The following is a 27,855-nucleotide window of genomic DNA, read 5'->3' as shown; positions in this document are numbered from 1 at the left end:
TTTAAATGGGTTCCTATAACTAACAGTTTCCTGCTTGCTCATCTTAGAAAGTTTCATCTTCATGTGCTGCGTGTCCCCCACCCCTTTCCGCCTCTTCTTTAAAGTAGCGGGTTGCTTTACCTCCTGATTAACCTGTTTTTTGCAAGTGGTCACTATTTTTGAGAAATAGCCTAGAACTCAAGTTTAGATCGTTGTGTTTGACTGAGCAAGGTTTGGAAGGAAGGGAAATTGTGATTTTGAGGCAGGGTCTTGGTAGATAACCTGCATTTCACTGACCACTTCCAGCTGTTAGCAGACTAAACTGTGCAGGGTTGTTTACATTTCCAGCCCCTCCAGTGCACCCTGGCTATTAATCTGTCTTGGCAGGGAGGTGGCTGGCCATTCTGATTGTTAAATTTCTAGCAGTCTCCGGAATAAGGAGTACTGAGACCTGGTAACTGTGGGAGCAAAATATTTAAACAGAGGCAGAAATGGGGGGGGGGGTGGAAAGGAAGGGGGGGGGGCCCTTGTAACTGAAAAAAGACAGACCAAAACTTTGACAGTTTAAATGTAACATTCAACAAAGGAAGTAGATTTGGAGTTTTATCTGCAAGGGGTTTGCAGCTCCACCCTGCCGTGCAGGAGAATGATAAGCAGGTTGAGTGGAGGGTGGGATTGGAAAAATACATCCTTGTGAAATAGTTTTTAAACAGGAGCCCATTGGGGGAGTCCACGTTTACACAGGAAAGGATCCAGTAGTGGTGTTGGCTGAAAAAGAAAAGTTATGAGGAAGGCCTAATGGTTCTGAGGAAGTAATTCTGAACTCCGAAAATCCCCCACAGCTTGTAAAGATATTTGTGTGGACCTTGAGAACATATGGAAAGGGAGTGAGGAGCGCAGGTAAGTGCGTTCTCAACCCTAGGTCGCCTGGGTCCACACCACCACAGGGTGAGACTGATTTGTCGCCTGCCTTCGTCAGGTGGGGTTCTGAGCTACTAGAGATGGAGGCATCGTCCAAGACCACCCAGCTCTTACATGTGGCTGCTGGATTTGAACCAGCAAGTTCTCAGTGGACCCAGCAGCGCCTTTGCTCTGCCAGGTGGTAACGTGATTTCAAGCCTGAGAGTCTTGGCGAAACAAGTAAGAAATCGCTGTTCTCGGAGATTTGAAATCACGGGGTGTACGCCCCTGAATCTTTCGGAGTTGCCCAGCCGCCATCTGCCTGGAAGTCCCTGTCAACCGTGCTAGACGTCACAGGCCCAGGCCCCCCGCCCCACCGTGCAAGTCTGCCCGGCTCCTCGGGCCTCCGTGGTGGCTGCACGGCGGGAGGGGAGCACCCTGAGAAACTGGCCGGCGTGCACGGCTGCCAGGAGGAGTATTGTTCTCAAGGCCCAAGCGGCGCGCGGCGGCGGAGGAACCCCGACCTCGGCAGAGCCTGGGTAATAACAGGGACCGGCAGGTTCAAAGGCGGGGACTGTCCTCGAGCGGAGAGCGCGGCTGCTAATAAGTAATGGAGAGACTGACGGAGTCCTTGGGTTTCGGGCCCCGCCGTCCCTCGCGCCTCCCTCCGCGTCCTTCCGGACCCCTGGGCGACGCGCCGCAGCCCCCGGAGCCGGCGGGAAGGGTGGGCCGGGCCGGGGGCGAGGCGGCCGCGCGTGCGCGAGCTGTCAGGCCGGCTCCGCCCCTGGCGCGGCCGGCCCGCCCTCCCTGGCCGCTCCCCTCCCCTGCGTCCCCTCCCCTGCGTCCCCTCCCCTCGCTCTCCCGGTGTGGGGCGGGCGGGCGCTGCGGCGGCCGCGGCTGCTGCTTCCTCGGGCCATTTTGCTGTGGAGCCACTGGGAGGAGGAGCCGCGGAGGAGACCCAGGGCCCGGGACCGCGATCCGAGCAGGCGGCGGCCGCACGGACTCCGTCTTTCCGCGGTCGCGGGGATCTCGAGGGGCGAGGCGATCACCGGGAGGGGGACCGGAGAGCCGCGCCCGCCGCGCGGAGCGCCCCTTCCCGCCCCTTGCACCATGAGCTGGGGCACTGAGCTCTGGGTGAGTGAGGGGCTGGGCCCGCCGGCGGCCGGGGAGGGTGCTGCGCGCGGGCTGCGTCTTCCCGCGGCCTGGGGAGGAGGCGCGGGTCCCGGTGGCCCCGCTGGCCTTGGCGGAGCAGGAGGTGCGAGCCAGTTCGCCTTCAGGAGGCGAGGGGAGTTGTGCGTCCCCGCCGGCCTGAGCCGCGGGCGCGGGTTGGGTACCCTCGGCTGGAGAAGAAGGGGGCCGGGTCGCCCTGCCGCCTGGGAGGAAGGCGCGGGTCCCGGTCCCCCGCGGCCGGGGAGGGGGCGCGGGCCAGCCTCCCTCTCCCCTGCGCCCCGAGGCCGGCGGGCGTGCTGGGAGGAGCCTTCGTCCCCGGGGGCGATGCCCCGGAGCGGCGTGGCCCGGGGCGCGGAGGCCCTGGGCTCTGCCGGACTGCGTAATGTTTGCGGGCGCCCGCGGCTGGGTTCCCAGGGCTGCCTTCCCTCGGCCGCGGTGCCGGCGGATCCGGCGCTCCCCCGGGGGCGGGGCGGCCGCGGCGGGCTCCGGGTCCCCGCCTTGGGTTTTGGGGTGCCAGAGACGAGAAGTGAGGTCTTGCCTCTGGAAGCCGGGACTTCAGACCCGGGGCGGGTAGGGGCGCACTTGTAGTTATTTAGGGCAACTCAGATCCTGAATTTGAGGGGGCTGCGGCGTTTGGCCCCGAGGAGGAAAGTAGTGGGAGTTAGAGGTCTTACGATATCAGTCTCGGGAAAGAGCATTCGCGGGGTGAACCATTCTTTATCTGCTGCCCAGAGGAAACAGTTTCAAATGGGGAAGGTTAGCAATGAGGGTGCCCGGGTTGCCCTTTGCCTGGGAGTGCGGTGGGTAAGCAGGCAGCTTGGTGTCTAGAAGCTGTCGCCGGCACCCACCGAGGGAGGAGGGCCACCCGGCAACCCAAGGCAGTTCATGGGCCAGACCCACGGGGAGAGGCTGTTTGGGACCCAGCTTGTTTCTCTGCCTTCCCCAGGTTCCTGGGGAGATCACTGGGCAAGAGACGGCAGTGCAGTGACCAGGGCGAGAGCTGCCGAAATCTCGATTATTGCACTGAACTGTGCTCAAGATGAGCCATTGCCCAGGATGAACTCCATAGTGCCTGCTTCCTACCTTTTGGAATTCCATTTGTGAAGGGTGTGGAGGAGAAAGTGTGGGGTGGCGGTTGCTATCTGGGATGAGGCCAAGAAATCTCATGTCAAAATAAAACAAGGTTAGAGCAATTACAGAAACAGAGCGCATCCTCCCTGAAAAAAATTTTTTTGGCTTTAATTGTTTTTACATAACCATTTCTTAGGCTCCAAAGCAGCTACTGTTATTAGTACTATAATCCTGAGGCAACAGCTCCCTTAAATTAAGATCATTCATTTTATAAACATCCTCTGTCTAAAGGGACTCATGACAAAATATCAGCTAATGTTTCAAATATCCATTTTGAAAATAAATGTACAGATAGTTTTAAATATTTGCACACACCTGATTAGGCAAAAGCCCACCCCTCTAAGTGCTGTATTTCTTTTCGTAATGCCCCTTCCACTTGCTTTGACCTTTTTTTTTTTTTTTCTTCTTCTTCTTCTTCTTTTGTACTGGGGATTGAACCCTGGGTGCTTTACCACTAAGCTACACCCCCAGCCTTTTTTATTTTTTATTTTGAGAGAGAATCGCATTTATCCTGAGGCTGGCCTCAAACTTGAGATCCTCCTGCCTCAACCTCCACAGTTGCTGGGATTACAGGCAGGCACCTCTGGGCCCTACTCCCTTTTCTCTTTGGGGGATTCGGGAACAAATCAGAAGTAATCCTCATCAAGAGAATGGAATTTTGTTTCCCAGTGTTCAAACAGAAGGATGAAATTATGGAGGGAAAAATACAGTATGTTTCTGAGATGAATTCGGGACAGAATGTGGAGGCAGGCATTCCATAGTGATGTCAGTGAATGTCACAGCAAGTATCGCAGACAAGGGGAGGTGGCTAGGGGAAGAAATGATAAAATAGCTCCCATTGCCTGCATCATTCTGTAAATATTTCTTTTGCGAGTGGAGGGATGGGAAGGAAAACAAGGACAGGAGTCACTGAAAATAAATGGGGGGAGGGGCAGGAAAGGAAAGGTACTGGGAATGAGATTCACCAAATTATGTGTATGTAGGAATATGGCATAATGATCCCACTATGATGTAAAATTATAATGAGCCAACACAAAGTGAAAAACTAAACAGGGACTGAAATGTATATGAATGATATGAAATCTTGGGTTTGCCTCAAAATTTGTAGTGGTAGTAGTAGGGGATTTGGAGACAAAATTGGTCCTGAGTGAAGTTGGGTGTTGGATGCAGGAGTGTTCCTGACAGTATTCCTTCCACTGTGTAGGCTTGGAATTTCTACATAAGAATAATTGGAGGGCTGGGGCTGTGGCTCAGTGGTAGAGCACTTGCCTAGCATGTGTGAGGCACTGGGTTCGATTCTCAGCACTATGTATAAATAAATGAATAAAATAAAGGTCTATCAACATCTAAAGTTTTTTTTAATTAAAAAAGAATAATTGGAAAACATTTTAAGGGAGAAAGTTGTGAAGTATTTGAACGTTTTTTTCCACTGGGTAACTTGATGAGGAAGAGTGAACCAGTTAGCAGGTCTGTAGGTACAAATTCAAGGCCGAAAGGTCTGTTTTCCAGGGTGTCCCTATGCCCAGGGAGCTGTGCTTGGGAGCAGCTTCCCGCTTAATAGAGGCAGAGGAACGAGCACAGTATTGCAGGACTGAAAAAGTGCAGGTTTTTAGTTTTAATTTGAAATGCAGGAAAATGTCTGTCTTCCGCTGCCTTAATTTATTAGTAGTTCTTGAGATTAAAGTATGAAAGCAATTGGAGCTGAAGAGGGAGCCCCACTTCTGGCGGTCAGAGGCTTGAGACGTGCGGTGCGCTGGGCAGCCCAGAGGAAAACAGTGATTGAGGGTTTTCCTTACATGGTGGCTTGGGATGGTGCACTTGTATAATGAGATAATGATGGGGCACGAAGCCTAACTTGGCGGAGTTCTACTTCTAGATGGAGAAACAGCTATGGTTTGGGTGGCCATAAGTTATTTGTAACAGGTGGTTGCAGCTTGCATGGACCTTCACAAATGCAATCAGACTCTGCACACATTTTAGGACTTTAGTGGAAAATCCATATAGGCTTTTTAAAACTGCAGGTTTCTGCGGCGGGGGATGTAGCTAGGCAGTAGAGTGCTGGCCTACCATGTGCAGGGGCCTGGGTTTGATCCCCAGCACCACAGCAATTAAAAAAAAAAAAATGCATTTCACATTAAAGGCCTGTTCTTAAGCCACATCCTGCTCTCTAAAGGGAGTAATACCTTTCTCTTGCTCTTTGAGTACTTTATAAAAGTAAGTCATATTCTAGGAAATTTTTGAGAAATTGTCTACAGGATATTATCATGAAATATAAAATTGAACTCAAAACTTGTAAGTTTTGATAATTTTATTGGATTAATTTATACTAATTTATAGTTGTTTTGTTTTGGTGTGGTACTGGGGATTGGACCTGGGCCTTGTACATGCCAGGTGAGTGCTCCACCCTTGAGCTACATCTCCAGAAATTAGGTTTGAATACAATTATTTCTGGCTGGGCATGGTGGTGCACACCTGTAATCCCAGGGACTTGGGAGACTGAGGCAGGAGCCTTGGCAACTTAGAGAGACCCTGTCTCAAAATAAAAAATAATTTTTAAAAAAGAAAGGATTGGGATGTGGCTCAATGTTTAAATGCCCCTGGGTTCGATCCCCAGTACCAAAAAAAAAAAATTTTTAAGTATATATAGATAGATAGATACACACACACGTATGTGTTTGTGTGTGTATCTTCATAGGATTGCTTTTACATTTTTTAAAAAATTTTTATTGAACAGCTGCTGTGCAAGACATCTGTTCAAGTCTGTCTTAAGTCACAGTATATACATTGAAGGATCTCTATTTTTGTGAACAAAGTAGGTTTTACCTCTAGGCTGCAACATCAAAGTCAAAATAAACATTTACCTTTCTTTCTGTCTGTCTGTCTCTCTCTCTCTCTTTTTTTTTTTTTTTTTTTTACAGTTCTTGGGATTGAACCCAGGGCCTCGCGCAGGCCAGGCAGATGCAGGCATTGTGTTTCTGTGTAAGATGAGCCAGAATGGACCTGGGGCTGGAGCGCAGTGGTAGTGCTGGGCAAGGCGCTGGGCTCAACCCCAGCACCACCAATTTAAAAAAAAGGGGGGGGGGGGAGCCAAAGTGCATTTACTTTATACTTTGTTAAAAAGGTAGTGTCAACAGGGTGCATTTGGTGACACCTTGTTGAACTGCGACTGGCCATTGCAGACATGGCAAAGCAAGAGTGCTGGAGGGGTTTGCACCTATTTATTGGAAGGCACAACAAGTTATTGGAGTGTCATTCAGTTTTTTATTAGCTGGCTCATTAGTGTGACATACAAATAAATCCATTGGAAATTGTGGCTCTGTCTCCATTCCAGGCCTTGCAGCTCAGATTCTTCCTTGACAGACCTGATTATGCTGTCACTTGGTGTCCTCTCTGGTGTCCTCATCCTTATTTCTTTGCTCAGGTGCTAATGAGAAATGAAGCAGCCAGCATACAAGAAAGGGACAGGGAGACCTGAATAATGCAGGTAGGTTAGCAAGTAAGAAGCCACCTGAGTAGATTCTGTGTTGATCTTTTATTACCTGTGTTTTTAGGACAATGTCAGACACATAATGTCCATTCAGCTATGCTGACCATGTCCAATCGGTGGCACTGTGCACATGGAATAGGCCGTGGTGTAAGATTTATCTACCTGGTGTCCTGGGAAGATGCCTGACTCCAGGGAGGAGGAGTTCAGTAAATATTTACTAAATGATTGATGGGGTTCTTTTTTTTCCTTTTGTTTTAACATTTACTCTTTAAAAAATCATGAGAAAGTCATTATAACACCTTCCCACACTTTCAGAGTTACAATTGGCAACTTTTAAATAGTTCTAGGCACCTTTTTAAAGAACTAGTCTATTTTTAGAGCAGCTTCAGGTTCTCAGCAGAGTTGAGTGGGAGGTTTGGGGACATCTCATTTCCCTGTCCCCACCAATACATACTTGGTGGTCCAGGTGCCTTTGGTTTTCTTCTGTGCTGGGGATTGGCCCCAGGCCTTTCATGCTGTGTGCTGTGTGGATGGTCTCCCCCGAGCTACACCCCAGAGAGCTGACTTAAGGTCAGGTTGAAAAGTTACTTCTCTGTTGTTCATGCTCATGCCTGATAAGTACAGGTGTGTTTATGTAGAACAACTTAAGAGTGTGTTAAAATTTTAAACAAGGTAGTCCTTAATCTTTTTTAATCTCAAAGCAATTATTAATGGTTCCAGGCTTTGGGGAATCATGACCGTTTCTTGCCGCTCTTGATGGCTAAAGTGGAGTGTGGCCCCAACAGCTGTCCACATCCTCCCCAACAGCTGTCCACATCCTCCCCTGCTCTCCTCTGCCCTTCAAAGACTCCTGATTGGGATGAACATACCAAGGCTGCCGGGGAGGTAGCACTTCCCCAGCGATGGGGCAGGACGAGGTTCCCAGGAACAGAGCACGGAGAAGTTAATTCTGTCGTCTTGGCTCCAACCCGCTCTGCACCCAGACTTCTGTGAGCAGAACCTGGGGCCCGGTGCTGTTGTGGCTCACTTGCACGCCAGCTTGTGGCTTTTGCCTCCGATCTTAGACAGGATCCGCAAATTTGCCGGTGCTGCTGTTTTGGTAGGTAAATTCCTTTCAGCCCAGCGGGGAGTTTTGTCAGGGTCTTCCCTTACCGCGTGACCTCACTGCCCCCGCGGAAGGTGCTCTGGAAGGACTGTCCAGGCATCGCCCCTTCCCAGCTGTGGCCCTATCGCTTCCTGCAAGGATTACTCATGCTCTCTCACCGGCCCCACCCACACTTAAAAATAAGGCTTTATTTTGACACTTAAGAATTGCAGGCTACCAGGAATAAATGAGTGCCCTGGGAAATTAATCTAATTAGATTTTAGAATGTGGGTGTGAAGTCTCCTGGAATTCGTGTTTATGAGGAAATATTTGTCTCCTGTTTTAGCAACGCGGACTCTAGTGAGAGCCTCACAGTGTGTCCAGTTTAACAATCTTTTAAATCATGAGAAGCCAAATATGCACATCATATTAGAGGGAAATTTGGAGGTATATGAGGTTTTAAAAACACAGTGCTGCTAAGAATTGTTACTAGTCGTTGTATTCAAGACAGGGTTTTCCCGTGTTGCCCAGGCTGGTCTTCAACTCCTGGACTCACCTTCCCTCCCACCTCAGCCTCCCAAGTACCTGGGACTACCAGGGTTTTTTGTTTGTTTGTTTGTTTGTTTTAATATCGATTAACTATGGTCTTCCAATTAGACCGATTTTTATTTCATATGCCTCATCCTCTTTGTAAGATTTTGTGTTAAATTTACATAACATTTAAGAACTTCCGTTGTGGGGTGGGGAGATAGCTCAGTTGGTAGAGCGCATGCTTAGCAGGCGCACAACCCTGGGTTCAATCCCCAGCACCACAAAAAAAAAAAAAAAAAAGAACTTCCGTTGTTCAATACTAGAAATAGATACAACCAACCAACAAGAGAAGTGTAGATGGGACTTCATTTCCTTATTAGAAAAGCTGTAAGACCTTTCACATTTAGATTGTAACATTACATAAACTGTATGATGTTCCTTTTTTCTTTCAATTAGAACATGTCATTCTAGTGATCACAATTAGTCCTTTTGTTTTTCTTTTTGTTTGGTACTGGGGATCAAACTCAGGGACACTTTATCGCCAAGCTACATCTCCAGTCCTTTTTATTTTTTCATTTTGATACTGGGTCTTGCTGAGTTTCTCAGGCTGGCTTTGAACTTGCAATCCTCCTGCCTAACCTCTCCAGTTGCTGGGATTATAGATGTGGGCCATTACATCCAGCCAGAATTAGATTTTTGCCCAGGTTTTCTTTGTTTTGTTTTGGTTTGGTTTTGGTACCAGGAATTGAACCCAGGGGTGCTTAACCACTGAGCCACATCCCCAACCCTTTTTTATATTTTACTTAGAGGCAGGGTCTCGCTGAGTTGCTTAGGGCCTCACTAAATTGCTTAGGCTGGCTTGAACTTGTGATCCTCCTGCCTCAGCCTCCAGAGCTGCTGGGATTGTAGGCCTGAGCCACCTTGCCCCGCTCAGAATTAGATTTTTAATAGCAGTGCGTTCTTAGTTCTTAAACTAGCACCTATGGTTTCCTTGTATCTGTTCCGGCAGCCACAGTTTCCATTTGTACTTCTGTAGTCTGTTTTTTCTAAAAATGGAAACAGTTTGTTCATGCATAAACCCTGTAGATCTGGTGACATTTCACCTGTACGGTGCTGTCCGCCACACTGTTGACGCTCGCTCTCATCCTGGGGTTTGTGGCCTCCTGGAACCACCTGCTGGGAGCACTAAACCCATGCCTCGCTCCCGCTGCGTGGCCTCCTGGCCTGGGTGCTGCCTCCGTGCTGGGGTGGTGTCCGAGCAGGAGGTACTGGGGAGTAGCCCTGTGACAGGAAAAGGGAGGAAACCACCAGATGGGAACACCAGGCCCACGTGCACCTCAGAGCGAGATTAGCAGCTCAGGAGTCTGCGTGGGCAGAAAGGGCCAGACTCCCGTACCCAGCCTTGCTCTCTCGTTAGCGGTGGTTTACCTGGTGAAGTGGGGCCTCGGCCGCCACGTTGCTCAGTCTAAGCTGGGTGCTGTAGACAACGTGACCTCAGCCCAGAAGACGGGCAGCCCTCAGGGGACACGCCTTGCCGCTGGGCGGTGAGTCCTTTGCGCATCAGCCACGCCACTGGTATACCCTCGCAGAAGAGGGGAGTTGAGCTCAGCTGTGAATAGCTGGCCCAGGTTCACACGGTAGAAAGCAGGGATTCCACCCAGGCCTTTCCGGCTGTAGATTCCTGTCTTCTCTTTTTTTTGCGGTGCTGTGAATGGAGGGCAGGACCTCATGCATACGGCAGAACACTACCACTGAGCTGCAGTCTCAGCACCCCTCCAGACACTTTTTTTTAAGTTCATAACTTTAAAATTTATCATTATTGTTTGAACTTTGTTGTTGTTTTTGTTGTTGCTAGGGCTTGAACCCAGGGCGCCTTACCGGTGAGCTACATCCCAGCTCTCTTGCTGAGGTGCTGAGGCTGGCTTGGGATCCTCCTGCCTCAGCCTCCCAAGTCTCTGAGCACCTTTGCCTGTCTGTGATTTTCATGTAGATGTTTCCACACAAACTTAGAGAAAACAGTGTTAGGCACCCAGCGCACTCCGGAGCCCGGCTCACGGGTGTGTCCAGCGCCCATCCTGCCGTGTCCTCGTGTTCCTCCAGCGTCCTCAGTCTTTGGTGCTACACATGGTACTACTGTTGTTCTCCTGCCTTGTTTTTGTGGAGAATCATACAAAGAACCCAAACTCTCCCCCGTCTTTTAAAACATGAGCCTAGACGAGAACTAACATCTGTCAAGCTCCTCATGCACTCGACTAGGGGATTACAATCCAGCCTTCCATAACCTAAAGGAACCTGGTGAGCCTCCCCTCATCTGCCTCTCCCGGGCGGGCCAGTGAGCCTCAGGGGCCAAGCTCCTTACCAGGCTCACGGGAGCCGGAGTGGGTCCTGCTGCCAGTGTTTCAATACGAGTTGTTTCTTTGTTTTTGGTTTGGTTTGGTTGGTTTGGTTCTTCTCCCGACACAAAGTAAGTTGATAGTAGTTTTAAAAACTGCCCCTTCTGTGTCACTGGCTCAGTGTCCTGTCCCCACCCCTCACTCCTGTTTCTGGACACATGTGGATTTTGCCTTGTGAAACACTTGGTCCACTCATATTGAGGCTCCTTGAGAATCCATGACTCACCCTGCTAACAGCTGCAGACCTTGTAGGAACAGTCATGAGCAAAGTTTCCCTCCCAGCCAGCCTGTTGATGCTAAGTGATCTTCTTCTTTCAAATTCAAAGTTTTGGGGTTTTGGTGCTAGAGATTAGACCCAGGGCCTCCTGCATGCTAAGCACGTGCTCTACCACTGAGCTATACCTTTAGCTCCCAAAGCACCCCCCCCCCCCACCTTTTCTCATTTAAAGATGTTTGTCTGGATCCTAATTAGCAGTATCACATTTCTGATTTTGTGTCTGACACAGTATGCCTTGGCGAATTTCTTTACTTATTTTGCAGTACTGGGGATTGAAGTCAGAGCAAGCGCTCTGCCACTGAGCTGCAGCCATAGCCTGGTTGAAAGTATCTCTAATCAAACTGAGGAAAGGCAGGCAGGGGGATAGGGATCCGCCTCTCTGGGGATACTCTGCATGTCACACGAAAGACTTGAAAGACTTTGAGTTTTGCCGTAGTGGCACAGGCCTGTTAGGCCAGTGACTGGGGAGGCTGTGACAGGAGGATCACAAGTTCAAGGCCAGCCTGGGCACTTAGTGAGCCCCTGTCTTAAAAGAGGGGGTGAGGCTGGGGACTTTGCTGTGTTCTTGCCCCTGGGTTCAATCCCCTGTGCTGAAACAAAGCCAGAAAACAAAAAACAGTTTGGTTCTTGAGGAACAAGAAAGAAAACATTTTCTCTCCTGTCTGTGGCGGAAGAAAGCTTGGCACCTTTGAAGGAAGCTTCTCCCCTGTGCTCCCATTTGCACGGCCAAACCGAGAGCTGGCATCCTGAATGCACGCGTTCCTCTTGGGAGAAGCGGTGCGGGCGGGCGCTCCTGGCGCAGTGGGCAGCTCTGGAGGCCCGGCCACGGGCCAACAGCCTGATCGGACGTCATTAGTGCTTCCCTGTCCCTCGGTGCTTACCTTTCTCTTCACAAGGAGACTTGTTTAGAAGGTGCTTTGAGATTCATTTCTATGCTGACGGGGAGGGTTGAGGGAGAAACCCAGCTCTAGGGAACAGACTGCTGGACTCTCCTGATGCAAGCAGGTGTCCTGAAAAGTGAGCAGTTCACATCCTCGCCTTCTGATTTTCACAAAAAAAAGTCTTGGTTCTAAAATTCTATGTGTTTAAAATAAAATGACCTGAAGCCGAGTGTGGTGGCAAATGCCTGTAATCTCAGCTACTTAGGAGGTTGAGACAGGAGGATCACTAGTTGGAGGCCAGCCTCAGCAATTTAGCAAGACCCTGTCTCTAAATAAAATATTTAAAAAGGGGCGGGAATGTGGTTCAGTGGTTAATCACCCCTGGGTTCAGTCTCCAGTACAAAAATAAAATAACATGACCTGGTATTAGGAAAGGGCCTAGAAATCATTGCTTTGGAAAGTAACATGGATTCAGGAGGCCCTATCAACTGCATAGCTATTGTTTTGTTTTTTTAAAAAAATTACAAAATGCACTCCAAAACACTAAGTATACTAAGTTTTGCCATATACTTGGGTCTACTGAAGAGATTGTTTTAATCTATCCCTAGGGGTTGGTTATAGTTCTCCTTGGCTATTTTTGCCACTTTAAAAAAAAAAAAAAAAACTATAGTCACATTATTTCTCTCCTTCAAAAGCTGGATATTTGCCACTTGAGATATCCAATAAATTATTCTGTGTATCAACTTAGTTTGGGACTGATTTTTTTCTTAGCAAAGATAGCTAAGAGATTTTCAACATTTACATTAGAGAAGATGTGTATGGGGATTCCTGATGGTGGCTTTCACGGCGTCAAAGGCATTTGGATCCCATGAGTGTGTATGTGCATGTAAAATATGTCTTTTATGGTCTGGGGGTGTAGCTCTGTGGCGGAGCACCCCTGGGTTCAATCCCCAGTACCAAAGAGGAGAAGAAACCAAATGGAATTAAAAATAACATACCACGGGGCTGGGGAGGTAGCTCAGCTGGTAGAGCGCTTGCTTCGCAAGGGCAAGGCCCTGAGTTCGATCCCCAGTACCGAAAAAAAAAAAAACACACAAAAAAAGAAAATAACATACCAGATGAGAGAAAAACAGTGAATACGCTTGGGACTTACTTTATCCCTTACTATATATTTCTTGAGCATCTACATGGTTCCTGTTTTTTTAGACAGGGTCTTGCTATGCTGCCCAGGCTGGCCTTTAACTTCTGGACTCAAGCAATCCTCCCATTCCAGCCTCCGCAGTAGCTGGGACCCAGGCGCAGGCCGCCCTGTCCTGCTAAGACCCGGTTTTTGCCCCAGTGTAGTTTGTAGCCTGTTAGATGCAGAAACAGACCAGAAGCTGTGGTGCTGCATGGTGGGGACAGTGGAGGGTGGTTACGAGCACCAAGCGGAGACCTGAAAGACAGGTGAGGGGACAGTGGGGGTGTCCAGGAAGAGGGTGGTCCGAACCATGGCCCGGAGGCCCCAGGTGTCGGAGGACACGGAACTCCTAGGTGAGCCGGGCGTGCGGTGGGGAGCCTGAGCAGGCAGATTGGCTGAGGCCCGAGGGAGGGCGAGGCTTTTCCTCGACAGCCTGGGAGACCTCGGCCTGCGGTCAGCGCTCACCCCTGTGCTGTGCGGGTACTTCAACCGCGCTCCTTTTTCAAGTTTTTTTTTTTTTTCTCTTCCACCAGCAGAACATGAAACTCAAACCTATCATTGCTTCTTTTTTTCATTTGTCCATGACAGTAGAACGCATTCATACATTTTGATAGATCATACGTAAATGGAGTGTAATCTCTAATTTCTCTGGTTGTACAGATGGGATCACAGGGGTCATGTGGTCATACACGTACAGGAGGCGATCATGTCTGTTTCACTCTACTACTCTTCCTTCCCCCACACCCTTCCCCTCCCTTCGCTCCCCTCTACCTAATATAAAGGAACTATTCTTCCCTATCCCACCCTCTAATTGCGAATTAGCTTCCACATATCAGAGAAAACGTGGCCTTCGGTTTTTTGGGTTTGGCTCATCTCACTTAGCATGATATTCTCTAACTCCATCCATTTACCAGCAAATGCCAGAATTTCATTCTTTAAAGCTGAGTAATATTCCACAGTTTCTTCATCCATTCATCTGTTGAAGGGCACCTAGGCTGGTTCCGTAGCTTAGCTATAGTGAACTGAGCTGCTAGGAACATTGACGTGGCTGCGTCAGTGTAGTTCGCTGCTTTGAAGCCCTGTGGGTATAAACCAGGGAGTGGGCTAGCTGAGTCAAATGGGGGTTGCCTTAATTCTGAGGCATGTCCACACTGCTTTCCGGGGTGGCTGCCCCAGGCTGTACTCCCGTCACCTCTTTCTCCTCCTCTTCCTCTGTAGCAGGCGGTCTCCGTAAGGCTATCAGCATTCGATCCGCGGCCCAACGGGTTCTTTGGTTTTCAGTATGCCCGGGAGTGACTCACACTAACCGAACCCCCGAGGCTGCGTTTGGGTGGGTGGTAAGCAGGCAGCACCGAGGGCCGAGTCGGGGTCTCATCCCCAGCCCCAGCAAGCAAAGCTTAAGCCTAGAGTGGGAAGTGTTTCGTGAGGAGACTGGATAGTGGTGTTTGCTGCTGTGCGCGTTCTTCCCGTGGGCTAATCCCCGTGCCACATTTCTTGGAGAGCATAAAATCAGAACAGAACCGGGTGGACTTAATGGCTGGTGACAGCAAGCTCTGGGAGCCAGGGGCATGTGTCTCCTCTAGAGGGATAGCTCTGCGTTGAGGATAGAACGGAGCCTTGTACAGACGCTGTGCGGATGATCGTCTTAACCCATTCTGTTCCTTAGGCAGAGGGCAGCATAATTACTTGTGCGTAGGTCTTTTTCATTCTGATCTCTGTTCAAAATTGCATCTCAAAAATCGTACCAAGATTGGATGTTGGGTGTTTATCTCATCCCTTTCCAGCACTTTCCAAATTGGCAAGTCTGAGAATCAGTAATTTTGTTATTTATTTGTTTATTTTCAAGAATCTATACTTTTAGAAGCTCTCCTACATGATTCTGCTGTGGTTTAGGTAGCGCCATTGAGCATTGTGATTTCTTTTGATTTCTCATGCATCCTTGATTTTTGCCTCTCTCTCTCTCTCTCTCTCTCGCATACTGGAGTGAACCTGGGGTGCTTAACCACTGAGCCACATCCCCAGCCCTTTTTATGTTTTATTTTGTGACAGGGTGTGTCTCGCTCAGTTGCTCAGCTTTGAACTTGCATTCCTCCCAAGCCACTGGGATTACAGGTGTGCGCCACCATGCCTGCCTGCTTATTTTATTCTTTACAACAAATTTAACATCTAGCAGCCGCGGGGCTGCTTCTGTCCCCCACCAGCCACTTCCGGACATCACCATTCTCAGGCACTCTCTTCCTTCCTTTGTGGTTTACTCGGGTACTGGATGAGTCATCATTTCTTAATTAAGACAGTACTGCTGACCACCTACTCTGTGCTGGGCATCATTCTAAGCCAAGGGGAAAAGGCAGCGTGTATCAGACACAGTAGCATATCAGTGTGGAGACGGGGTGCGTGTCTGCGTGTCCCCTTATCCGGTAGATACTTAAATATTGCATCTGGATTTGAGGGAGGAGGTCTAGGCTGAAGACCTAAATTTGGAAAATCAGAAAACTGGAGTTTAGAGGGTACAATTCCCAGCCCTTGGCGTAGTTACAGCCCTCCAAGCACAGGTGTTGAACCCTAGAGCTGTCACTTGGTACCCCTGTTGTTGCCCTTTTGGACGGTGGTGGGACCCTCTGTTTGCTCAAGTGTTTACCTTACTAAGAATCATGTGCAACTTGTTCGGGTTGATTCTGTAAATCGTTACAAAAGCGTAATAAGTAGAGCTTGAGGCTTCCCGGTGCTTAAAGGTAAAATGATCCAGTCAGAAATGCAAAAAGCAGCCATCGCCCGCCCTGGCGGGCAGTCGGTCTTTAGTAGTGACCAGAAGTCAATGTCACACCTGAGGCACTTTACTAGGTTCTGGTAGACGGTCCCATAGCATAGACTCTGCTCCTTTGAAAACCGCCCATGTGCCTATTCTGACATGAGAGCTTAGATTTCATCAGTTCACACGGTGTTGGCTAAGATTCCTGTCGTAACGCACATGTGTGACTTTCCTCTTACCTTCTCAGACAGTGGAAAACTGGCAGTACCAGGTCACCAAATAAGCAGGTGGGGGGCCTCTCCTTCCCGGGTGTGCCATTCTGGTTTGCAAGTTGTCTGCAGTCCCTTCCGCACCACACGCTCGTCTGTGATGTACCTTGACGCTCCTCTTTGTGACTCCCTTGCCCAGTGAGTGTGGTGAAAGTAACACCACATGGTTTCTGAGGCGGGTCACAAACATGCCGCGCACTTCCACCCTGCTCTTCTGGGACGTCTACTCTTGGAACCCAGCGCCTGGTTGTTAAGAAACCCGATTTCCCCAGCTGGAGAGGCCCCGGCGAGAAGCCAGCTGCAGAGGCTCCTGTTGACAGGCACGCTGAGGTCTCCGTCCACAGAGGTAATCAGCTACAGCCATACGAAGGAAGGGCCTCCAGATGATTCCAGCCCCAGGAATTGGGCTCCAGCTCAGGTCCAACCCACAATAAAAGGATTCTTTCCCACTAAGTTTTGGGGGCGATTTATTGTACAATAACGGTACTTGGAACAGTATCCTTGGATGTTGTAATAGGTGCTAGTAACAGCATCCCCACCTTCTTTGGGGGTCACCTGGGATTAAACTTGGTGGTGCTTTGCCATGGAGCTATATCCTCAGCTTTTGTTTTGTTTTGTTTTGAGACAGGTTCTCACTAAATTGCTCAGGGTCTCCCTAAGTGGCTGAGGCTGACCTGAAACTTAGGTCCTGCTCCAGCCTCCTGAATTGCTGGGAACACAGCTGTGCACCACCACCCCCAGCACCCCATCCCTCCCTTCTATTTTTATTTTTGGTGCTAGGGATTGAACTCAGGGCCTTGCGAATGCTAAGCCTGTGTTCTACCATGGATCTACACCCCTGAACCCCTTCATTTATTAAAGGACAGGACTACTATGTGTTCTTTTATTCCTGTTTGAAGATAAAATAAGATCATTTTTCTCCTTGAAGAAATCCCCTAGAATATGAAATTGAAAAGTTGAGAAACATTTAAGAAATTTTGATACTTATTTTCTCTGAAGAGGACAGAGTAGGAAAGGAAGAAGTTCTGACATGAAGACATTAAGACTAATTATAGGCCAGGCACAGTGGCACGCGCCTGTAATCCTAGCAGCTCGGGAGGCTGAGGCAGGAGGATCCCAAATTCAAGGCCAGCCTCAGCAACATAGTGAGTTGTCTGTATCAAAATAAAAAGGACTGGGGATGTAGCTGAGTGGGAAGGTGCCCTTGGGCTCAATTCCCAGTATGCAAAAAGAAAGAACCTCAATGAGCACTTCCTTGTTTCAAGTATAGTAGAAGAGATCAAGGAATTGGGTGTGAACCGGGCCACAGGAAGGACACCGAGTCCCTTCAGCTGAGTGTTCTTAGGCTATCTGAGCTGCAGCATCCGCTTCATCCCAGGAACACTGATTCACAGGAGAATGCATCAATGTCAATTATAACGAGTGACTAGTGCGAAGGCTACAATCTATATTTAGAAATTTTATGTATAGTTCCCACACTGTAGCTCAAAGAAATGCTAATAACGTTAATAGGAGGTTTGTAAAGGGTTCAGTGATTTAGAAGTGGCACATAAATAGAGTCATTAGGCCATTACTTGGGTCCTGGGGCTCCCTGCACATAGCTTGAATGTCTTGAGGGAGGCTCTGTAGGCAAAAATACCTAGGACTGTCTTGCTGAGCAAACACTTTGACTGAGAAACTCGAAAGGCATACTCTTTAATTCACTTTGTCAGTTGGGTAGTTTGGCAAGTAAACAAGGTAGGTCCAGTAATACCCCAGCAGAACTTGAGGCAGTCAGGTGCTCTCGTTGATAAAAGTACTCCAGCTCCTGACGGGGAGGGGAGCATGAGGGGGCTCCTTTCTTCGCTTCCTGGATTTCCTTGGATGATGAAATGCCAGTTATTGTTCAAGAGAGTGGAGTGAACAGCCATTCAGATGAAGAGACATCGGGAGCAATTGGGTGGGATGAAGTCCTCTTAATCCTCTCACGCAGATCCATGCGTTGTCATTGGATGATCAAAGAAGGATTGTAAACGTGAGTGGATTGTCCAAGCAGGCAAGACCCATTAGCTGTGCTCTGTGATCTCACCAGTGTGTGCTAGACTATACAAAGAGCTGTTTATTTAAAAACAAATGTTTGTTTGACGTATGCATCCCACCCAGCTCACGTGCTCGGACTGGGGGCTGGCTGTTCAGCTATTGCAGATGCAAGCCCAGCTAAAGAGTAGATGTGTTTAAGTCCCATCTCCCCAGGAGGCTGAGGCAGGAGGATCCCTGAGCCCAACAGTGGTGTGTTCCTGTAACCCTAGGGACACAGGAGGCTGAGGCAGGAGAATTGCCAGTTTGAGACGAGCCTCAGCAACTTAGCAAGAGCCTGTCCCAAAAAATAAAAAGGGCTGGGGCTAGAGCTCATTAGTAAAAGCCCCATGGGTTCAATTTCCAGTACTGGAAAACAAACAAACAAACAAAGAGTATCTGTATCTTGAGTTTCCCCTGTGGCAGAGATCAGAGCAGCTAGAGAGAAGATGAAAAGACCTATTTTACATACTGTGCATTTAGTAGTCTTTGAATTGTGATGAGGTCTAGGCACCCACAGGAGGCTAAAGGATGTAAGGAAAACAGAGACTGGAAATGTGGGGTATGGTAATGTGGACAGAGGCGGAGCTCAGGGGGGATGGGGAGAGTGCTAAAGGCCCAGAATACAAAAGCAAGTCACCCTACAGGCATCACAGGGACAAGCTACTCAGAGAACAGTCAGGCACCTAGATTACCTAACATGGGCTGTGTGGGGCCGAGAACCAAGTCAAGGACTCTTACTGAAGAATGGTCTCTTTTTTGTTGTTGTTGGATTGAACCCAGGGGCAATTATACTGAGCTACATTGCCAGCCCTTTTTACTTTTTATTTTGAGACAGGGGCTCCCTAAATTGCTGAGGCCGGCCTTGAACTTGTGATCCTCCTGCCTCAGCCTCCCAAGTCACTGGGATTACAGACGTGTGCCACCTCACCTGGCTGTTTAGTTTATTGGATGCTGTGTCATCAGCTTTTAGACCAGTACTTTGTACATAGTAGATGCTCAATAAATGCGACATTTGGCAAGCTCGAAATGGTCTTGAATTTTGCCCTTTGTCAACACAATTCAGGCTCTTAGTTAATTCCTGCCACTGGCAAACACAGATCATGAAAATGTGCCGATGGAAGCCAGTTTTAAAGAAAGTGATATTGAAGATTAAGACCATTTTTCTTTATTGTCATGAAGTGAAGTAATGAAAAACAGACAGGACCTCCAAAGAACACACGGATAGCGAGGAAACGCGAAAGGACGCCGACATCATCGCCCGGGAGGAAGGCAAGCCAGAGCCACCGTGAGGCGCGCCCTCATCCCCCACCCGTGACTGATCAGGATGTGCAGGGAAGTGACGAGTGTTGGGGGAGAAAGCGGAGGAACAGGACCCCTCAGTCGGCGCTGCTGGGGATGCAGAATGGTCCAGCCCAGAGGTTAGATGGGGATCACAGCAAAAGCCAGGGAGGTAGAAACCCTGAAGGGCTAAAAACCAGTGTTCAAACCCCTGTACGGGTTCACCCTCAAGAGCCAAAAGATGGGCCAGGTGCCATGGCACAGGCCTGTAATCCCAGCAACTTGGAGGCTGAGGCAGGAGGATCGTGAATTCAAAGCCAGCCTCAGCTATAGTGAGACTCTGAGCAACTCAGCAAGACCCTGTCTCTAAATAAAATATGTTTAAAAAAAGGCTGGGGATGTGGCACAGTGGTTAAGTGCCCCTGGGTTCAATCCCTGCTACCAAAAAAAAAAAAAAAAAAAAGCCAACAGATGGGAAAAGCACCGTGACCAGCTGAATGGGTGAAGGAAATGGTCCATGGGAAAACTGGGATAGCGTTTGGCCAAAACAGGCCACGAAGCCCTGGCCATGCTGCAGCCTGGAGGGACTCAGAAATGCTTTGCAAAATGGAGGCCAAATAGCTTGCATGATTCTATTTAGAGAAAATGTCCAGAGTAAGTGAAGTAAGAGAGACAGGAAGTGAGGTTGGTGTTGGCCGACCAAGGCTGGGGTGGGAGGATGGAGAAAACGGCATAAAAGTTAAAAGTGGTTCAACTTTGGGATCATGAGGGCTGGGCTGGGGCTCAGTGGCAGAGCGCTTGCCTAGCATGTGCGAGGCACTGGGTTCAATCCTCAGCACCGCATAAAAATAAATACACACATAAAATACAAGCATGCTGTCCGTCTACAACTACTTTTTTTTTTTTTTAATTTTGGGATAATGAAAATGCTTTGGAGCTAGATAGAGGTGTGGTGTGTACAACACCGAGTGTACTAATGCCTCAAGCTTGTCCTCTTTGAAATGGTTAATTTTATATTATTTGAATCCTCCTCTTTAAAAAAAAAATAGATTTTTTGCTGGGCATCTTCACTAACTCTTCGTAAAACAATTGATCTTTAACTCTTCAGAAATGTTCTTTAAGATTTCTCCCACGTACTCCAAAGATTGCTACGTTGTGTTTGAAGTCTCCTTAAGGATGGTCTAGCGCCTCTGCTGCCAAACACGCCTGAGGGTGTATCAGGGACTAGTTAAAAATGCACCCACGGCTGAGGCAAAACGCAAAGAATTCATCAGGAACTCTTCTCCCTGCAAACTAATTTCCACCAGATCAATTTTTAAGCTAGCTACCAAAACTAGTATTGAGTGACTTCATCGTCTCGTTACATGAGGAGTCGTGAGCTGAAGGAGAATGGTATTCACGTTGTGTTCAAGGTTGACTTTTTTATACCTTACTGTAATTACACTGCGTGGCTGAAGCTAACTGTTGGGTTCTTTTTTAAACCCAGGGTGGTTACATTGGCTGTAAATGTCATTCAACTTGCCTATATTGTGATTCACTGGCACAGACATGTTTTGTGCAAGGCCCTGAACCAGATGCCTGGGGGGGATAGATAGGAAACAGCTTGACAGCCGTCCTTAAGTTTAATGGGGATGAGATTTCTAGAACTTGCTATAGTAATTTTCATTACATAAAACCCACCTGTTCTGAATGACTAGTTTTATGTCATCTTACATCAGAAGTACTTTGAGAAGATAACGAGCCCTTGACATTATTTTGGAGACATTTTCTTTTTTCGTTTTTACCTTTCTCAGTGCTGGGGACCAAACCCTGGGCCTTCAGCATGCGGGGCAAGTGTTCTCCGGAGCCTGCTAAACCCTCACCCCCCGGGGGTTTTTTTTTTTTTTTTTTTTTTTTTTTTTAATGGCTGAGGAGCAGCGGTTTGACTCAGCGGCAGTAGCAGGCGGTGGACCACCCCTGACGCTGTGCCCATCCAGCCTGCAGGCCCCTCGCGTTTTATCCCCTGGGCTGCCTGCCATTTGAAGAAATGGTCACTCTTCAACGCTCTTGACAGTGGGCTGGGATGGATCTGTTGGCCTTTGGAGCCAGTCCAAGGCTTGAAGTGGGCAGCGCCCTGCTGAGTTGGTGTAGGTCCCTTCTCCACACCTGTTGGTGACTTCTGGTGTTGTTGGAGAATTCTTCAAGCCTTGTGGTTTAGTTTAAGTGTTGCAGAAACAGTTTTCCAGTGATCACCTCGCCCTCCTCAAATAGGCAACGCTTAGTGAGCCGAAAAGGAAAAAAATGCCAAACACGAGAAAAGTTAGCAGGCAATTCCAGGACCCGATGGCGTGGGAAGGGACAAGCCTGCGTGTATTGTTGACATGAAAATGAGCACGCCCGTTTCCAGGCAGAGTCCCGGCTGCCGATGCTATTTGTATCGTGCTAGGGTTTTTGACAGCCAACAGGAATTTCCCTCTTAGTATTCAAATTGAGAAATGTGATTAAAACATTGATCTGCTGCCCAAAAAGCAGATCAGCAGGATCGCTCCAAAGGGCCCTGGAGCTCGCGCGGCCTTTGGTTTGGTTTTAACCTAGCCAGGCCCTGCGAAGAGCACTCGCGGCGGGGATGGATCGGCCTCTTGCGCTGGCTGCTTGCAGTCCGAGGCTCCTCCGCGCAGGCCTCCCTGCAGAGGCCCTCTGCACAGCGGAGTGGGCGGGGCAGTGTGGCCGAGGCCTCTCCCGTCAGCCATGGCCGACTGATGGGGGCAGGCTGCGGCCCCGCGGACCGTGGCGGTGCTCTGCCTTGCCCCTAACTCATGCTCGTGTCAGACGTCAGAGCAGATCACAAAGCTGCCATTCCGAAGTGTTTCCTTAAGCTACTCCATGGATGTAGTTTCACCCAGTATCACTATTAAATCCACCGATACTGGCTTAATCTAAAAAGTCACCCTGGCTGGTGTATGTCGGCCTTTGTCTGGGGGGAAAATAGAATGATTTGATCAACTCGTTTGATTGTTAGTTTACTATTTCTAGAGAGCAAAAGATGATTTTTGCTTGTTTGAAATAAAGTCCCCACTTCAAGGTCTCAGGGGACGGTGTTTTTCAGAGTTTGTAGAAATTCTTTTGGTATGATTTGGCTACGTCGTATTATTTTTTCTAAGTGGTAAGCTGCTGTGCGTATTAAGGTGACTGCATTTAAAACCGCCCGGGTCTTCTGTATATGTCACGTGTCTGCTCCGACAGTCTGGTTGTGGAGACAGACTTGAGGCAAATAACTACCCAGATAAATGTGGATTTATATTCTAATCAATGTCACAAAACCAGGGTATAGTACAATGTGACAATGTCCAGGGAAGGTGACTGAGGCCAGGGCTTCCTTGGAGAAGAGATTGTTGTTTTGCTAGTTTGTGCTATCTTTACAAAGTCTGCCTGAAAAAAAAATTATATGGCATGCCTATAATTTACCACCCATTAAATTATTCATAATTTTTGGGGGGATTGGGAATCAAACCTAGGATTTGGGCATGCTAAGCAAGTGCTGTACCTCTGAGCTTTAACTCCAGACCCAGAATTTGTTTCTTTTCTTTTTTTTTTTATTATTTACAAGTATTTAATAATTCCATACCAAAATCTGCTAACTTTAATTTCCCTTTTTTATTTTTATTTATTTTTTAAATTTATTTTTATTATAAACAAAATGGGATACATGTTGTTTCTCTGTACATGGAGTAAAGGCATACCATTTGTGTAATCATACATTTACATAGGGTAATGTTGTTTGATTTATTCTGTTATTTTTTCACTTCTCCCCCACCCCTCCCACCCCTCTTTTCCCTCTATACAGTCCCTCCTTCCTCCGTTCTTGCCCCCTCCCACCCCCATTATGTGTCATCATCTATTTATCAGCCAGATCATTCTTCCTTTGGTTTTTTGAGATTGGCTTATCTCACTTAGCATGATATTCTCCAATTTCATCCATTTGCCTGCAAATGTCATAATTTTATTCTTCTTTATGGCTGAGTAATATTCCATCGTATAAATATACCACAGTTTCTTTATCCATTCATCAATTGAAGGGCATCTAGGTTGGTTCCACAATCTGGCTATTGTGAATTGAGCAGCTATGAACACTGATGTGGCTGTATCTCTGTAGTATGCTGATTTTAAGACCTTTGGGTATAGGCCGAGGAGTGGGATAGCTGGGTCAAATTTCCAAGCTTTCTGAGGAATCTCCACACTGCTAATTTGCAACCCCACCAGCAATGTATGAGTGTACCTTTTTCCCCACATCCTCGCCAACACCTATTGTTGCTTGTACTCTTGATAATCACCATTCTAATTGGGGTGAGATGAAATCTTAGGGTAGTTTTGATTTGCATTTCTCTTATTACTAGAGAAGTTGAACGTTTTTTCATATATCTGTTGATTGCTTGTAGATCTTCTGTGAAATGTCTGTTCATTTCCTTAGCCCATTTGTTGATTGGATTATTTGTATTCTTGGTGTAGAGTTTTTTGAGTTCTTTATAGATTCTGGAGATTAGTGCTCTATCTGAAGTATGAGTGGCAAAGATTTTCTCCCACTCTGTAGGCTCTCTCTTCACATTGCTGATAGTTTCCTTCGCTGAGAGAAAGCATTTTAGTTTGAATCTATCCCAGTTATTGATTCTTGCTTTTATTTCTTGTGCTATGGGAGTCCTGTTAAGGAAGTCTACGGCCATACTACCAAAAGTGCTATACAGATTCAATGCAATTCCAATTAAAATTCCAATGATGTACCTTACAGAAATAGAGCAAGCAATCATGAAATTCATCTGGAAGAATAAGAAACCCAGAAGAGCTAAAGCAATCCTTAGCAGGAAGAGTGAAGCAGGGGGTATTGCAATACCACCAGATCTTCAACTATACTACAAAGCAATAGTAACAAAACGGCCTGGTATTGGCACCAAAATAGAAAGGTAGATCAATGGTACAGAATAGAGGACATGGACCCAAACCCAAATAAATACAATTTTCTCATACTAGACAAAGAGGCCAAAAATATTCAATGGAGAAAAGATAGCCTCTTCAACAAATGGTGCTGGGAAAACTGGAAATCCATATGCAGCAGAATGAAACTAAACCCCTATCTCTCACCCTGCACAAAACTCAACTCAAAAGAGCTTAAGGACCTCAGAATCAGACCAGAGACCCTTCATCTTATAGAAGAAAATGTAGGTCCAAATCTTCATCATGTCGGCCCAGGATCAGAGTTCCCTTTTTTATTAATGAGAAGGTTCTGTGGTTTCAAGTCTTGTGACACCATTCTTCTGTGGCAATAAGTTAATCCATGTAGAATTTGGTATAGAAACATCAGATACTCAAGGACCAGAGTCAAAGATTTATCTGTGTAAATGATGTCTTGTAAGGTTACTATGTTTGCATGTTTTAAATCCTTTAAGTGTGAAACTCCATTGAGATCCATCTATGTTTATGATTTCTGAGACAAACACCTGTAGGTGACTGGACTTCATCAGATGACTTCCCAGAAGATTGGTCACTCTCAACATCCGATCCCTTTTTTAGATATTTGTGATCAATATCTCCTCTGGAATAGCCAGATCCGCAGTGGAAGAGGCCACTCTGTCCCCCTTGAACAGAGCCTGGCCCTGCTCCGCGCGCCATCTTCTAACCGCAGAAGTTGTTTCTTGAAAGTGAACCATGTGTGAAGACCTCGCACGTGGACGTTCATAGCAGCTTTAGCCGTAATTGTCAGGACTCAGACAAACCGGATGCCCCCGGAGGGCGAATGGCCAAGCGTGCGGCTTATTTAGAGGGCGCCCTGCAGTGGGGTGGAGCGGGAAGGCGTGGAGGAAGCTCCCTGCCCTCCTGAAGACCAGGCTCGCTGGCGTGAGTGCCCTGCGTAGCCTTCTGGAAACGTGGACACCGGAGAGGCAGGAAAGAGACCTGCAGTTGCTCGGGTGGTAGGGACGCGGAGGGGAGCGCAGGGCATTTTTAGGGCAATAAAATAATTCTGTCTGACACTAAAACAGTGGGTAAATTATATCATCCATTTGGCAAAACTCAGGCCTGAACAATACAAGTGAACCCTGGAGCGACCTGTGGCTTTGAGTTAATGACCACGTATCAGTACTGGATTATCAGCTGTCCCTGCGCCCCCCGCGCACACTATGTGAATGAGAAATGGCCCGCGCTGCCATCGTGGGGCGCGGCTGTGGCCCCGTGGCAGAGCGCCTGCCTGGCACGAGGGAGGCCCTGGGTTCCATCCTCAGCACCGCAGAGAAATGAATAAAATAAAAGGTCCATTGACAACTAGAAAATATTTAAAAAGAAATAAAGGCATTCTGTCCATCGACAACTACAAAAAATAAAAACAAAAAAAGTTTAGCTCCTGCAAAGTAAGATCATTGTCTACAGGTTTTTTATTTTTCATGCTGGGGACTGGACCCAGAGGGACATCCCCAACCCTTTTTAGATTTTATTTTTTTATTTATTTTTAATCATGTTTTGATCCAGGGCCTCACTAAGTTGCCAAAGCTGGCCTCGAACTTAGTTTGATTTAGAAACTAAGTTTCCCAGGCTGGCCTGGGCCTAGAACTTGCCATCCCCTGCCTCAGCCTGTAGAGTTGCTGGAGTGACAGGCACACATCGCTGTGCTGCATTTGTTTAGTAGACGATAAAGCCAAGTTCAATTTTCAGAAACATGAAAATATTCCCTTCAGGTTTGCTTGGTGGCCCACACCTGTAAGTCTCAACAACTCGGAAGACAGAGGCAGGAGGATCACAAGCTCTAGGCAGCCTGGGCAACTGAGTGAGACCCTGTCCCAAGAATAAAGTGGAAAGGTCTGGGGATGTAGCTCAGTGGAACAGCACTTGCTCACATGTCCGAGGCTCTGGGTCAAATCCCCAGTGTGCAAAAATTAAATAAATAAGCAAGCAAACAAATACAATTCATAAGGACATATTGCAGTAAAGAAGTGGTAGCCTGCTTATTTGGTTGGACTGTATTTCCACTCATTTTAATAATAAGTAGACTTTTTAAAAAAATTTTTTTATTAAAATATTTTTTTATTTTAACAGACATTTTTATTCATTGTACACAAATGGGGTACAACTTTTCATTTCTGTGGTTGTACACAATGTAGATACACGCCATTCATGTAATCATACATATACATAGGGTAATACTGTCTGTTTCATTCTACTGTTTTTCCATCCCCACCCACTCCCACCCCATTTTCCTCTACACCATCCAAAGTTCATTCATTCTTCTCTTCCCCATGCCACCCCCCCTCGTTATATATTGTCATTCACTTATCAGAGAAAACATTCGGCCTTTGGTTTTTTGGGCTTGGCTTATTTCACTTAGCATGATATTTTCCAACTTCATCCATTTACCAGCAAATGCCATAATTTTATTCTTCTTTATGACTGAGTAATATTCCATTGTGTATATATACCAGTTTCTTTATCCATTCATCAATTGAAGGGCATCTAGGTTGGTTCCACATTCTAGCTATTATAAATTGAGCTGCTATGAACATTGATGTGGCTGCATCAGTGTAGTATGCTGATTTTAAGTCCTTTGGGTATAAACCAAGGAGTGGGATAGCTGGGTCAAATGGTGGGTCCATTCCAAGTTTTCTGAGGAATCTCCATACTGCTTTCCAGAGTGGCTGCACCAATTTACAATTCCACCAGCAATGTATGAGTGTGCCTTTTTCCCCACATCCACGCTAACACAATAAGTAGACATTTTAAAGCAGATTTTATGTTGGAGGTGCTTTGGATTACTCAGATGAGAACAAGGTTATTAACCATCTGCTTCAATTCCTTTTTTTTAACTAAATATTTTTGTAGATGGGCATGATACCTTGTTTGTTTACTTATTTATTTAATTTATTTTTATGTGGTGCTGAGGACCGAACCCAGTACCTCACGCGTGCTAGGTGAGCGCTCTACCACTGAGCCCCAGCCCTGGCCCTGAATCTTTCTTGAAGCAAAACTTGAACTTTACTATTGTGTTAATTGCTGTTCATAGTACCATTTACTGTGATGATTATAAGGTAACCTCTTCATATTGTTGGAATTTATTTCCCTTACCTGGAATAAAAGTAGGTTTAAAATGTCACAAATTTGCACTGCCTGAAGGACATGGAAAATTGTAATACTTTTTGTTTCAGTAATTTGTAAGTCAACAACTGCGGTAGACACGAGACATTTTACATTTCAAGTTTTACATTCAACCTTATGGTATTTATTACTTTTTTGTTGTTGGTTTTTCGGTGCTGGGGATTGAACCCAGGGCCTTGTGCTTGCCCCAGCCCTACAGTGGTTATTAATATGACTTCTATCCTTATGATTGGGTTCCTTTGCTCCATGTTTAAATTTCGAATACATAACACCCATTCAACCCGTAATGATTAGTAGTAGATTTTCTACTGGTGACCACAAAAAGTACCCGCTCCTGCCCCAAAGCAAGACGAACCCAGAGGAGCCTCACGCCTAGCGA

General features: G+C 47.3%; 1 protein-coding gene across 16 annotated transcripts in view; it reads left to right on the top strand.

Moving 5' to 3' along the window:
• The first annotated feature begins 1,732 nt into the window (after positions 1–1,732).
• Positions 1,733–27,855, top strand: part of FNBP1 (formin binding protein 1) — a 106,292-nt gene continuing 80,169 nt past the window's right edge. For 4 of the 16 annotated variants that reach the window (XM_079111743.1, XM_079111742.1, XM_079111752.1 and 1 more), the window contains exon 1: positions 1,736–2,013. In XM_079111743.1, the coding sequence (XP_078967869.1) occupies positions 1,990–2,013 (24 nt within the window). In that variant the 5' untranslated portion in view covers positions 1,736–1,989. Of the gene's footprint in view, positions 2,014–27,855 lie in introns of all 16 variants that reach the window. The other 12 variants (XM_079111747.1, XM_079111751.1, XM_079111738.1 and 9 more) reach the window with 6 other exon arrangements.

This window comes from Sciurus vulgaris (assembly GCF_902686455.1).
Source record: "Sciurus vulgaris genome assembly, chromosome: 15".
NCBI lineage: Eukaryota > Metazoa > Chordata > Mammalia > Rodentia > Sciuridae > Sciurus > Sciurus vulgaris.
Note: the sequence above shows the minus strand (reverse complement) of the source record. Positions and strands in the feature narration are given on the sequence as shown.